General features: G+C 34.3%; 1 protein-coding gene across 3 annotated transcripts in view; it reads right to left on the reverse strand.

Moving 5' to 3' along the window:
• Positions 1–15141, reverse strand: part of npm1b (nucleophosmin 1b) — an 83753-nt gene that overhangs the window by 11976 nt on the left and 56636 nt on the right. For all 3 annotated transcript variants that reach the window (XM_062039915.1, XM_062039917.1, XM_062039916.1), the window contains exons 9-10: positions 12055–12150; positions 11922–11996 (exon numbers count right to left, since the gene is read on the reverse strand). In XM_062039915.1, coding sequence (XP_061895899.1) covers positions 11922–11996; positions 12055–12150 — 171 coding nt within the window. The remainder of the gene's footprint in view (positions 1–11921; positions 11997–12054; positions 12151–15141) is intronic.

The following is a 15141-nucleotide window of genomic DNA, read 5'->3' on the forward strand; positions in this document are numbered from 1 at the left end:
TAAGCCGCTACTTTTTTCCTACACTTTGAAGCCTGTGGCTTATAACACATTTATTGATATGACACAAAGAGTTAAAAAATACAAAATACATGCAAAGACACTAAATAGGTGTGTTATTGTTTGTGCTATGGCGCCATCTTTTGGACGCGTTTGCTCAATGCAGGTGCTTTCAACCCGAAGTACAGGTGCCATTCAGTCTTCCAGCCGTCAATAGCGTTTCCACTTCTTTATTTATCACTCTAAGCAACGTTTGTAAGTTTTACAATATAACTACAACAATTCTTACTTACTAAATCGTCCCGTGTGTGATGTCTGTAGGAGTGTTTTCATGCATATTTGTACCTGCTATCATAATCAATATAACTAACGTCGCTAGCTAATACGCTAACAGGTTTACGAGAGTCTGTGTTAGTATTATTAACTTACAATGGCATTCTTTTTGTATTGTTTCACTTTCACAAATTTATTTATTTATTTATTAGCCTTTATTTAACCAGGTAAAATCCCATTGAGATCAAAGATCTCTTTTCCAAGGGAGACCTGGCCAAGAGGGCAGCAGCAAGGTTACATTAAAAACAGTAAACAAATACATAAAACTTCACATTTACGACATTAAAACTTGCTCACATAACACATGTGCATACAGACAAGGTAGACTGCAGTCCTTTCACAGAAGCTTTAAACTCATTCAACGTAACAAGGGTTTGAAGTTTAATATTCGATTGTAGGTTATTCCAAGCCTTCGCTGCTGAAAACCTAAATGCTTTCTTGCCCAGTTCAGTTCTTACTTTGGGGACGACAAATTGCAGAACATTCATTGAACGAAGATTGTGACTTCCTTGTTTCTTTGTTAAAAGACAAGACAGATAAGATGTAGTGATACCCAGAATGGTTTTACAAATCCCTCAGTAAATTCACCAAAACGTTACTGTGGAGTTATTGAGTCTGTTTAGCTGATTGGAAAGCTAGCTTGCGCAGCTGGTGGGTCCATGACCATGACTTCTGTTTTGTTTGATCAGCCGTTTTACTGCCCTGTTACAGGCACCGTTTGGAAACAATTAAGGTATATAACTCATTTCACAACGTATACATCTGCGGCTAATAAATGGAAAATGTTTTTTTCTTCTAAGCTTTAGTGGGTGTGGCTTACAGAAACCATTTGGAAACAATTAGGTATGTAAATAATAGGGCTGTGAATCTTTAGGCACAACATGATTTGATTCGATTCGATTCTTGGCGGTAACGATTTGATTCAGAATCGATTCTCCATTCAAAACCTAGACTTTTTGAACAACATTTGGTGCCAGTTGTATGATTAACTACATTCCTCCATAAAATAGTTGAACAGCTCTAACACATTTATATGTCATTTGAAATAAAACTGGTTTTGTTGAATGAAATTCTACCCAAACATTGAATAAAGTCAAATACAAATAAGGCAACAGGAGAAGTATCCAACACTTGTTTCACAGCAGATATAGATCAACTATATGATTTTTTATTCTGAATGTTGCTGGGCCGGTTTTGGAATTGGAATTGTATTATTGTATATTATTTTGTTGGAGTGATTAATAAAAAAAAATTAATGATTTGTCTGAGTGCCTGGACAGGTCCGATTAAAACATTTATAAATATATCAAAATAAAAAAATATATATCTTTTTTCTATTAAGATTAAGAATCACGATTCATCTGAAAATCTAATTTTTGAAACCTCTAGAAAATAAACATTTCCATAATCGTTGGTAGCTGTATATATCTGTGTGTTATAGCATATCACAGGGGTCAGCAACCTTTTTGAAAGCAAGAGCTACTTCTTGGGTAGTGATTAATGCGAAGGGCTACCAGTTTGATACACACTTCAATAAATTGCCAGAAATAGCCAATTTGCTCAATTTACCTTTAACTCTATGTTATTATTAATAATTAATGATATTTACACTTAATTGAACGGTTTAAAAGAGGAGAAAACACGAAAAAAATGACAATTAAATTTTGAAACATATTTTATCTTCAATTTCGACTCTTTAAAATTCAAAATTCAACCAAAAAAAAGAAGAGAAAAAATAGCTAATTCGAACCTTTTTGAAAAAATTTAAAAAATAATTTATGGGACATCATTAGTAATTTTTCCTGATTAAGATTAATTTTAGAATTTTGATGACATGTTTTAAATAGGTTAAAATCCAATTTACACTTTGTTAGAATATATAACAAATTGGACCAAGCTATATTTCTAACAAAGACAAATCATTATTTCTTCTAGATTTTCCAGAACAAATTTTTTTTAAATAAATTCAAAAGACTTTGAAATAAGATTTAAATTTGATTCTACAGATTTTGTAGATTTGCCAGAATGATTTTTTTGAATTTGAATCACAATAAGTCTGAAGAAATATTTAACAAATATTCTTCGTCGAAAAAACAGAAGCTAAAATGAAGAATTAAATTAAAATGTATTTATTATTCTTTACAATAAAAAAAATAAATTTACTTGAACATTGATTTAAATTGTCAGGAAAGAAGAGGAAGGAATTTAAAAGGTAAAAAGGTATATGTGTTTAAAAATCCTAAAATCATTTTTAGGGTTGTATTTTTTGTCTAAAATTGTCTTTCTGAAAGTTATAAGAAGCAAAGTAAAAAAAATAATGAATTTATTTAAACAAGTGAAGACCAAGTCTTTAAAATATTTTCTTGGATTTTCAAATTCTATTTGAGTTTTGTCTCTCTTAGAATTAAAAATGTCAGGCAAAGCGAGACCAGATTGCTAGTAAATTAATAACATTTAAAAAATAGAGGCAGCTCACTGGTAAGTGCTGCTATTTGAGCTATTTTTAGAACAGGCCAGCGGGCTACTCATCTGGTCCTTACGGGCTACCTGGTGCCCGCGGGCACCGCGTTGGTGACCCCTGGCATATCATGTATGGGAAAATATGATTGGTCTAAAATGTAGTGGGTGTGGCTTATATATATCGGAGCGGAAAATAGGGTAGGTCCCGCCTGCTCGTACCACAACAAAGATTACGACTGACTGACAAGAGGCTCACTCTGTTCATGTAATTCTACTGTGGAATAAGGTGGAGAGTGTTGCACCGAGTGAACCCTCTTGTATCCAGTTTGAAAGCCAGAGAAGAAGAAAAGAAACACACGACGCAGCAATTTATCGATGACGGCAAAGTTATTCGTCGTTGCGTTAATCGGTCCGGGCCTACAAGTGTAAGACTTTTTGGAATGCCTCTGAACATGGAGTTGAATGCTTCTTGCAACCAATTAAGGCAAAATCCATACAATGACTTTGAATGAGCGCATGTTTTTGTGAGTCCAGGAGTAGGTGCTTGAGCTCTGACTAGTCTCAGCCTTGCCACATGAAAGAAAAGCATTCTGCTAGAAGTGAGAAGTGCCTTCTGAGCCAGACCTGGGCAAAATAGGGCCCGCGGGCCACATGATTTTCTATCCAGCCCGCCGGACGTTCCACTTCATTTTTTTTTAGACCTTTAACATCAAAACGGTCGCCGTTATTATGATGTGCAGTGCTGTTTTTAAATGAGCGTAAGTCTTCAACTATAGAAAGTATTTCAATGGTTGGAATCTGCACTTTTGAGTGTTCTAGGAGTTATTACAGTAATCAGCAGCTCAGACCAGGAACACAGCAGAGTGGGCGGGGCTTGTTTTTAGAGCAGCCAGCCCCAAACACATGCAGAAGAACATTTGTTCATATTTTGTTAAAATTCAGTCTTTTACTGCTCATAGTTAATATTGTAAATCCACCGTAAAAGAGGAGCGATGTTTACATGTTGTTAATATTCAGTCTTTTATTGTTCATAGTTAATATTGTAAATCCCACGTAAAAGAGGAGCGATGTTTACATGTTGTTAATATTCAGTGTTTTATTGTTCATAGTTAATATTGTAAATCCACCGTAAAAGAGGAGCGATGTTCATATGTTGTTAATATTCAGTCTTTTATTGTTCATAGTTAATATTGTAAATCCCACGTAAAAGAGGAGCGATGTTTACATGTTGTTAATATTCAGTGTTTTATTGTTCATAGTTAATATTTTAAATCCCACGTAAAAGAGGAGCGATGTTCATATGTTGTTAATATTCAGTGTTTTATTGTTCATAGTTAATATTGTAAATCCACCGTAAAAGAGGAGCGATGTTCATATGTTGTTAATATTCAGTGTTTTATTGTTCATAGTTAATATTGTAAATCCCACGTAAAAGAGGAGCGATGTTGTTAATATTCAGTGTTTTATTGTTCATAGTTAAATTTGTAAATCCCACGTAAAAGAGGAGCGATGTTCATATGTTGTTAATATTCAGTGTTTTATTGTTCATAGTTAATATTTTAAATCCCACGTAAAAGAGGAGCGATGTTCATATGTTGTTAATATTCAGTCTTTTATTGTTCATAGTTAATATTGTAAATACCACTTTCTTTATTTCAATGTACATTTTGGGTGTCCCATTCAGTAAAAAAAACTGTAAAATTCCATTCTGTTTTTTTGAGGTGGTCTGTCATAACTTTTTTAGAATTCTATCAGACATTGTGACTTTTGGTATTAGTGTTCCTGAAAAAAAGGGACCCAAACACACATACTGTACATCTAAATGTGTATATATCATTTATACACACATACTGTACATCTAAATGTGTATATATCATTTATACACACATACTGTACAGATAAATGTGTATATATCATTTATACACACATACTGTACAGATAAATGTGTATATATCATTTATACACACATACTGTACAGATACATGTGTATATATAATGTATACACACATACTGTACATCTAAATGTGTATATATAATTTATACACACATACTGTACAGATAAATGTGTATATATCATTGATACACACATACTGTACAGATAAATGTGTATATATAATGTATACACACATACTGTACAGATAAATGTGTATATATAATGTATACACACATACTGTACATCTAAATGTGTATATATAATGTATACACACATACTGTACAGATAAATGTGTATATATAATGTATACACACATACTGTACATCTAAATGTGTATATATAATGTATACACACATACTGTACATCTAAATGTGTATATATAATGTATACACACATACTGTACATCTAAATGTGTATATATCATTGATACACACATACTGTACAGATAAATGTGTATATATAATGTATACACACATACTGTACATCTAAATGTGTATATATAATGTATACATACATACTGTACAGATAAATGTGTATATATAATGTATACACACATACTGTACAGATAAATGTGTATATATAATGTATACACACATATTGTACATCTAAATGTGTATATATAATGTATACACACATACTGTACAGATAAATGTGTATATATAATGTATACACCTTGGCCCCCCAGACACATTTTTTCTCTCAAGTTGGCCCCCGACTGAAAATATTTACCCATCTCTGATCTAAGCCCATCACTTGGCCAACAAAGAGCAAGTCAGATCCTAAGCTAGCTTGGCTAACTAGGCTAACTAAAGTTACATAACTTCCAGCTACCTAAGCTAACTAAAGTTACCCAACTTCCAGGTAGCCTGGCTAATTAAAGCTATCTTGGCTAACTCAGCTAACTTGATTGATCGATTGATTGAATTGATTGATTGAAGCTTTTATTAGTAGATTGCACAGTACAGTACATATTCTGTGCAATAGACCACTAAATGGTAACACCCCAATAAGTTTTTCAACTTGTTTAAGTCGGGGTCCACGTTAATCAATTCATGGTAACTTAAGTTACCTAACATCCAGGCAGCCTGGCTAATTAAAATTAGCCTGGTTACCTGGGCTAACTAAAGTTACCTAACATCCAGGTAGCCTGGCTAATTAAAATTAGCCTGGTTACCTGGGCTAACTAAAGTTACCTAACTTCCAGGTAGCTTGGCTAATTAAAGCTAGCTTGGCTAACTAGGCTCACTAAAATTACCCAACTTCCTGATTGCCTGTTTAACTTTGTTGTGGCCTGTTTAACTTCCTGATTTACCGTCTAACTTCCCGATAGCCTTTCTAAGTTTCTGATAGCCCAGCTAACTTCCTAGTAGCCTGTTTAACTTCCTGTTTGCCCCGCTTACTTCCTGGTAGTGTGTCTTACTTCCTGGTTGTCTGTCTAACTTCCTGGTTGTCTGTCTCACTTCCTGGTGGTCTGTTTAACTTCCTGGTTATCTGTCTAACTTCCTGGTTGTCTGTAAAACTTCCTGGTTGTCTGCCTAACTTCCAGGTTGTCTGTACCACTTCCTGGTGGTCTGTCAAACTTCCTGGTTGTCTGCCTAACTTCCAGGTTGTCTGTACCACTTCCTGGTGGTCTGTCAAACTTCCTGGTTGTCTGCCTAACTTCCTGGTTGTCTGTCTCACTTCCTGGTGGTCTGTCTAACTTCCTGGTGGTCTGTCAAACTTCCTGGTTGTCTGTCTAACTTCCTGGTTGTCTGTAAAACTTCCTGGTTGTCTGCCTAACTTCCAGGTTGTCTGTCTCACTTCCTGGTGGTCTGTCTAACTTCCTGGTTATCTGTCTAACTTCCTGGTTGTCTGTCTAACTTCCTGGTTGTCTGTAAAACTTCCTGGTTGTCTGCCTAACTTCCTGGTTGTCTGTCTCACTTCCTGGTGGTCTGTCTAACTTCCTGGTTATCTGTCTAACTTCCTTGTTGTCTGTCTAACTTCCTGGTTGTCTGTAAAACTTCCTGGTTGTCTGCCTAACTTCCAGGTTGTCTGTACCACTTCCTGGTGGTCTGTCAAACTTCCTGGTGGTCTGTCAAACTTCCTGGTTGTCTGCCTAACTTCCTGGTTGTCTGTCTCACTTCCTGGTGGTCTGTCTAACTTCCTGGTTATCTGTCTAACTTCCTGGTTGTCTGTCTAACTTCCTGGTTGTCTGTAAAACTTCCTGGTTGTCTGCCTAACTTCCAGGTTGTCTGTACCACTTCCTGGTGGTCTGTCTAACTTCCTGGTTATCTGTCTAACTTCCTGGTTGTCTGTCTAACTTCCTGGTTGTCTGTCTAACTTCCTGGTTGTCTGTCTCACTTCCTGGTGGTCTGTCTAACTTCCTGGTTATCTGTCTAACTTCCTGGTTGTCTGTCTAACTTCCTGGTTGTCTGTCTAACTTCCTGGTTATCTGTCTAACTTCCTGGTTGTCTGTCTAACTTCCTGGTTGTCTGTAAAACTTCCTGGTTGTCTGCCTAACTTCCAGGTTGTCTGTACCACTTCCTGGTGGTCTGTCAAACTTCCTGGTGGTCTGTTAAACTTCCTGGTTGTCTGCCTAACTTCCTGGTTGTCTGTCTCACTTCCTGGTGGTCTGTCTAACTTCCTGGTTATCTGTCTAACTTCCTGGTTGTCCGTAAAACTTCCTGGTTGTCTGCCTAACTTCCAGGTTGTCTGTACCACTTCCTGGTGGTCTGTCAAACTTCCTGTTGTCTGTAAAACTTCCTGGTTGTCTGCCTAACTTCCAGGTTGTCTGTACCACTTCCTGGTGGTCTGTCTAACTTCCTGGTTATCTGTCTAACTTCCTGGTTGTCTGTCTAACTTCCTGGTTGTCTGTAAAACTTCCTGGTTGTCTGTCTAACTTCCTGGTTGTCTGTCTCACTTCCTTGTGGTCTGTCTAACTTCCTGGTTGTCTGTCTAACTTCCTGGTTGTCTGTCTAACTTCCTGGTTGTCTGTAAAACTTCCTGGTTGTCTGCCTAACTTCCAGGTTGTCTGTACCACTTCCTGGTGGTCTGTCTAACTTCCTGGTTATCTGTCTAACTTCCTGGTTGTTTGTCTAACTTCCTGGTTGTCTGTAAAACTTCCTGGTTGTCTGTCTAACTTCCTGGTTGTCTGTCTAACTTCCTGGTGGTCTGTAAAACTTCCAGGTTGTCTGCCTAACTTCCAGGTTGTCTGTACCACTTCCTGGTGGTCTGTCAAACTTCCTGGTGGTATGTCAAACTTCCTGGTGGTCTGTCAAACTTCCTGGTTGTCTGCCTAACTTCCTGGTTGTCTGTCTAACTTCCTAGTGGCAGTAAAATGAAGAGAAAGCATTCGGGGAGATTTAGTTTGATGAAGTAAGATGAAAGCAAGCTTCTCCTGAGCTGGTCCAAGGCCTTGAATGTGAGACTGGTACCATCCACATACCAGCGGCCTCTTCATTAAGGCTACAAAAGAGGCTAAATCACGGCAAAGACTGGCTCTTGGCAGGCGTACTCCCATTCCGCCTCTAAAACAGAAACTGGACATAATTCAAAGAGAGTCCTAGAGGAGATGTGTGAGACCTCCATGTTTGTCCACCGTGTGAAGAACAATAGTACATTCCTGCATATCCATCATGGCCGAGAGCTCTTAAGGCTTGCCGTGAAGGCAAAGGGCTCTTGACCTGGCTACCGATGTTGATCAAGTGCACCCTCTAAAGCAGGCCTGGGCAATTATTTTGACTCGGGGGCCAAATTTAGAGAAAAAAATGTGTGTGGGGGCCTGCATATCTATGTATACATACACACACATATATATATATAGATGACTTAAATCAATTGCAGGAAGTCATTATGGAAGAAATGAGTAAAGTAAAAACTTGGTTTGACTATAATAAATAGTCATTAAACCTGACTAAGACTAAGTTAATGCTGTTTGGAAAGAGGACACATGAAACAAGGGTGCAGATACAAATAGATGGGGTGGATATTGAAATAAAATTCCTTACAATTGACTATCAAATGAACTGGAAATGACATATAAAACATGTACAAACTAAGCTGTCAAGAAGCATCTCAGTAATAAATAAAGCAAAGCAGGTTCTGGATCACAAATCACTCCACATTCTCTACTGTTCATTAGTCTTACCATACTTAACCTACTGTGTGGAAGTCTGGGGGAATGATTATAAAAGCTCATTAATAATAAGTATACTTCAGAAAAGAGCTGTACGCATCATCAACAAGGTTGGATATCTGGACCATACTCATTCACTATTCTTACAGTCAAAAATATTGAAATTGAATGGTATTATTTTGTATCAAACTGCACAAATAATGTATGAAGCCAAAATAAATAAACTCCCAGGAAGCATTCCAAAATTGTTCAGCACAAGAGAGGGGGGTTATAATTTAAATTTCAAAATGCTTGATTATAGAACGACCATTAAAAAGTTTTTGTATTTCAATTTGTGGAGTGAAACTATGGAATGGTTTGAATGTGGAGTTAAAGCAATGTCCAAACATAAAGCAGTTTCAAAAGAAGTATAGGTACATGGTATTCCAGAGGTACAGAGATGAAGAAGGGCTTTGATATTGGCGTGTTTGTGTTACACAAGAGTGTGGGGCTGCCCATTGAGGCAGTGGTGCTGCTGCGGTGGCATCATACCATTTCCATCATCACTAGTGGTAATGGTGTGGCTATGTATGTGTGTAGTGTGCATATGTATGTATATATTTATGTGTATACAAGTTCATTAAGTTTGTACATAGAGTGAACAGGTAGTTCTAGCTCAGAGTAATTTATGATTTAAAGAAAAGGGGTGGGATTAAATAAGTGTAAACTTCTCACTCCTTTTCAAATATGTAAAAAAAAGAAAAAGAAAGTCCAATGCTCATTTGTTTTTGTTTTTTATTCTCCATTGTTTTCATTTTGTTATAATGGCTGTTAAGGCTATAGCACTGTATTGGATCAGGCTTGCTCTGGTTTTTATGCATATTTGAAATAAAAATATATCAATCAATCAATCAATATATATATATATATATATATATATATATATATATATATATATATATATATATATATATATATATATATATATATATATATATATATATATACACACAGTGGGGCAAAAAAGTATTTTGTCAGCCACCCATTGATTGTCAATGGGTGGCTGACTAAACATTTTTTTGCCCCACTGTGTATATATATATATATATATATATATATATATATATATATATATATATATATATATATATATATATATATATATATATATATATATATATATATATATATATAAATATATATATATATAAATATATGTATATATATATATAAATATATATATATATATACACATACATATATACATATACCGTATATACACATATATATACATATACATATATTTATACATATATATCTATATATATATATATATATATATATATATATATATTTATACATATATATATACATATATATGTATATACACATACATACACATATATATACATATATATACACATACTGTATATACATATACATATATATCTAAATATATATATTTATACATATAAATATACATACATATATACATATATATACATACATATATACTGTACATATATACATACATACATACATACATATATATGTACATATACATACATACATACATACATATATACACATATATATATATAAACATGCATATATATACATGTATACATAAAATATTACTATTTTACATCAATATTGCATATTTTGTGTGTTTACTATACAAAAAACAAAGTTTTGTTGGAAAAAATTTAAACAAAAACAAACAAAAAATTAAAACTTAAGATTGATGGATAAATATGGATGACTATTTTTATGAGTGGGGGCCTTTTGCATTCCTGAGAATTTTAAAATGATTTTTTTTTATTACTCAAAACATCATAATGAATCAAAATCAATGTTAGGAATTACTTCATTTTTAAAAATTTTTGTGGGAAAATATTGCATATTTTGTGTGTTTGCTATACAAAAAACTAAGTTTTGTTGGGAAAAATTGAACAAAAACAAACAAAAAAGACAAAAACTTATGTTTGATGGATAAATCTGAAGTTGATGTTAAAATTTAAAAAAACATATAAATGACTCATTTTTATGAGTGGGGGCCTTTTGGATTCCTGAGAATTATAAAATGATTTTTTTTTATTACTCAAAACATAATAATGAATCAAAATCAATGTTAGGAATTACTTCATTTTTAAATATTTTTCAGGGAAAATATTGCATATTTTGTGTGTTTGCTATAGAAAAAACAAAGTTTTGTTGGGAAAAATTTAACAAAAACAAACAAAAAAACCCCAAAACTTATGTTTGATGGATAAATCTGAAGTTGATGTTAAAATTTAAAAAAAAACATATAAATGACTCTTTTTTATGAGTGGGGGCCTTTTGGATTCCTGAGAATTTCAATATGATTTTTTGTAATACCGTACTCAAAACATAATAATGAATCAAAATCAATGTTAGGAATTACTTCATTTTTAAATATTTTTCAGGGAAAATATTGCATATTGTGTGTGTTTGCTATACAAAAAATTAAGTTTTATTGGGGAAAATTTACAAAAACAAACAAAAAAGACAAAAACTTATGTTTGATGGATAAATCTGAAGTTGATGTTAAAATTTAAAAATCATATAAATGACTCATTTTTATGAGATTCCTGAGAATTTCAATAGGATTTTTTGTAATACTCAAAACATAATAATGCATTAAAATAAATAGTCATTATTTCTTTTTTTGGGGGGGAAAAAAGATGACTATTTTACATTAAAAAAACATACCAAATATTTGATTGGCTTTATATTGCTGATTTAGAGAGATTTAACATTGAATAATAAACAATGAATATGACTCATTTTAAACATTTCCGCGTCCCCAGGACCAAATTTGAGGGGAGCCCTAAAGGTTGGCAAAAATCTATAATATTGTATTGGTTTTGAAAATCCAAATATCAAAATGGCCCCCGCATGTAAATAAAGGCTTCTTGTTGGCATTCCAAAAGTCCATTTGCAATGGAAAAAGGTGTTGAGGAAGCCACTGTGAGAGACTAATAGACTGATTACTGTACTTCAAGAAACATTCTCAGGCTGCAAAGCAGGAGTGAGAGAGGTCAAATCTATCTGGCAGATAAGAGCTCCAACACAATTACTTACGTTTTTCTCCAAAATCTTGAAGGAGCTCTTGACAAAGTTCTCAAACTTCTGCTCGGTCTTGGGCAGTGGTTTCCCCTGGTGGGAGAAGACAGGAAGTTAGCCAGGCGGAAGACACTCAATTAGCAGGATCTACCTCTTTGGCTGCCGCTGACAACTTGCTCTTTATCTCGGCCAAAGACGGAGATTTAGACGGCCCGGCCTGGGGTTTGTCTTTTCCTGGAACAGGTGTCTGGAAGAAATATATTGGCCAGATAAGACAGGCTGATTGGGACGTCAAATAGAGATTTATGGCAGAGGTCTTTTGACCATATTTCTTCTTTCATTCTGCCACTCCCACATCTGTTTTGATGATGCTGCGTAAAGAATACATTATGTTCATGGATCAATATTACAGCACAGACATGGTGACCTATTTAGTGTTTATATCTTTGGCAGCGGGAAGCAGCTGGGAGGAGATCAAAGAACAAAATGGAACCCAATTACATCTTTTTTTGACACATCGGGTGTTTTAAAAGTGGAATAAAAAAGGTGAAATGTAACAAGAAAAAGTTGCAATGCCCACTCTTAAAACACAAAGAGGATTTTTTACATTTTAAACTGTCGTTGCTCAAAAAATAATAATGAATCAAAATCAATGTTAGGAATTTCTTATTTTTAGGGAAACATATTGCATATTTTGTGTGTTTGCTGTACAAAAAACCAAGTTTTGTTGGAAAAAATGAACATAAAACAGACAAATTTAGTGCTTTCAACCAGAAGTACAAGTGCCGTTTTGTCTTCTAGCCGTCAATAGCGTTTCTACTCGTTAGGATTCTTCATTCATCCTACTCATTTTTATGAGTGGGGGCCTTTTGGATTCCTGGGAATTTTAATATGATTTTTTTATTACTCAAAACATAATAATGCATTAAAATCAATAGTCTAATAATAAACTATTGACATATTTAGGCTCCAATTAGGAGGAAAATATTACTATTTTACATAACAATTGCATATTTTGTGTGTTTGCTATAAAAAAACAACTAAGTTTTTTGGAAAAAATGAACATAAAACAAACAAAAAATAACAAAAACGTATGATTGATGGATAAATCTGAAGTTGATGTCGAGACGTTAATGTTAAAAGTCAAAAAACATATGGATGACTCATTTTTATGAGTAGGAGATAAAAGAACAAGAAGGCACGAGACCAAATTACATCTTTTTTGACACATGGGGTACAAATAAAGACTTTACTGCTCGCGAGCCAGACGCTCCTGCGTGCAAGAAACTTTTTTTTTTTCATCCACGGCAAATGAAAGACACGTGCAACTCAAACTTTGTCACTGTCCAAAATGACCTCATGTTTCTAATAAACCATTACGAGTTGGAAATGACATCACAGCTCTCTCTCTCTGTATCGGAGACTGGAGCAAGCAAGACCTGGGCATGGCCTTCAATTAGGAGGATCCGCACTGGATGTTGCACAAGACAAAGACAAGCTCCTACACGCCGAGCCAGCGCGGAATCCAGAGAAATTGCAGGGTTTGGTGCATCGTCGGAAACTTGTTTGAAAGGAGCAAGAAGCGTGCTTCTGCTTCTGCTCATGGACACTGGATGGTGTCTGTCCTTCAACTAACGCATATTAGGATTGTTCTTATCTACATAACATGTGCTTTGGGCCAAATGTTGCAAATATTGTGCGTTACAGATCGTTTTCTGACCGTCTCTCAAAAACGAGCACTTTGAGTCTGGTACGCTTCTCACAAATAACATACTTTGGAACTAGGGTTGCACGGTATACCGGTACTAGTATAGTATTGCAGTACTAATGAATCAAAAACGGTACTATACTCTGTTTAAAAAGTACGAGTTCCCGGGCATGACGGTGCGTCGTCACGTGGTGACATTGCTGGTTTTAGGAGCATGTTGGGCAGCGCACACACACAGAGTACCTACAAGCAGACACAGTGTGTAGACAGAAAAGGGAGAATGGACGCATTTTGGTGTAAAAAGTCAAGATAAAGGTGAAGTTATAACACTGAAACACCCTCAGGAAGAGGTGCTTTAAGACATGGCTAGCTAGTTAGCAGCTAATGTCCATCCACAGTGTTTTAGCTTTTTGGAGAAAACATTGCATATTTTGTGTTTTTGCCATATAAAAAAATCTACATTTTCTTTGACAAATAGGGTATAAAACAAATAAACTAAACAAACAAAAAAAAAACGTGGAATAAAAGAGCAAACCGGTCAAATGCAACAAGAAAAAGTTGACTCTAATAACACAAAGCTGCCATGTAGGCTGTTTTTTTTTAACTTTAAACAGTCTTTGCTATAAAAATAATAATGAATCAAAATCAATGTTGTTATGAATGATTGACATATTCAAGGCTCACGTTACTTCACATCAAATATTTCATTTTAAAAGCAATTTTTGGAGAAAAAATTTCATATTTTGTGTTTTTGCCATATAAAAAAATCTACATTTTCTTTGACAAATAGGGTATAAAACAAATAAACTAAACAAAAAAAAAACAAACGTGGAATAAAAGAGCAAACCAGTCAAATGCAACAAGAAAAAGTTGACTCTAATAACACAAAGCTGCCATGTAGGCTGTTTTTTTTTTACTTTAAACAGTCATTGCTATAAAAATAATAATGAATCAAAATCAATGTTGTTATGAATGATTGACATATTCAAGGCTCACATTACTTCACATCAAATATTTCCTTTTAAAAGCAATTTTTGGAGAAAACATTGCATATTTTGTGTTTTTGCCATATAAAAAAATCTACATTTTCTTTGACAAATAGGGTATAAAACAAATAAACTAAACAAACAAAACAAAAAACGTGGAATAAAAGAGCAAACCGGTCAAATGCAACAAGAAAAAGTTGACTCTAATAACACAAAGCTGCCATGTAGGCTGTTTTTTTTTAACTTTAAACAGTCTTTGCTATAAAAATAATAATGAATCAAAATCAATGTTGTTATGAATGATTGACATATTCAAGGCTCACGTTACTTCACATCAAATATTTCATTTTAAAAGCAATTTTTGGAGAAAAAATTTCATATTTTGTGTTTTTGCCATATAAAAAAATCTACATTTTCTTTGACAAATAGGGTATAAAACAAATAAACTAAACAAAAAACAAACAAACGTAGTATAAAAGAGCAAACCAGTCAAATGCAACAAGAAAAAGTTGACTCTAATAACACAAAGCTGCCATGTAGGCTG

This window comes from Entelurus aequoreus, linkage group LG28 (genome assembly GCF_033978785.1).
Source record: "Entelurus aequoreus isolate RoL-2023_Sb linkage group LG28, RoL_Eaeq_v1.1, whole genome shotgun sequence".
Taxonomy (NCBI): domain Eukaryota; kingdom Metazoa; phylum Chordata; class Actinopteri; order Syngnathiformes; family Syngnathidae; genus Entelurus; species Entelurus aequoreus.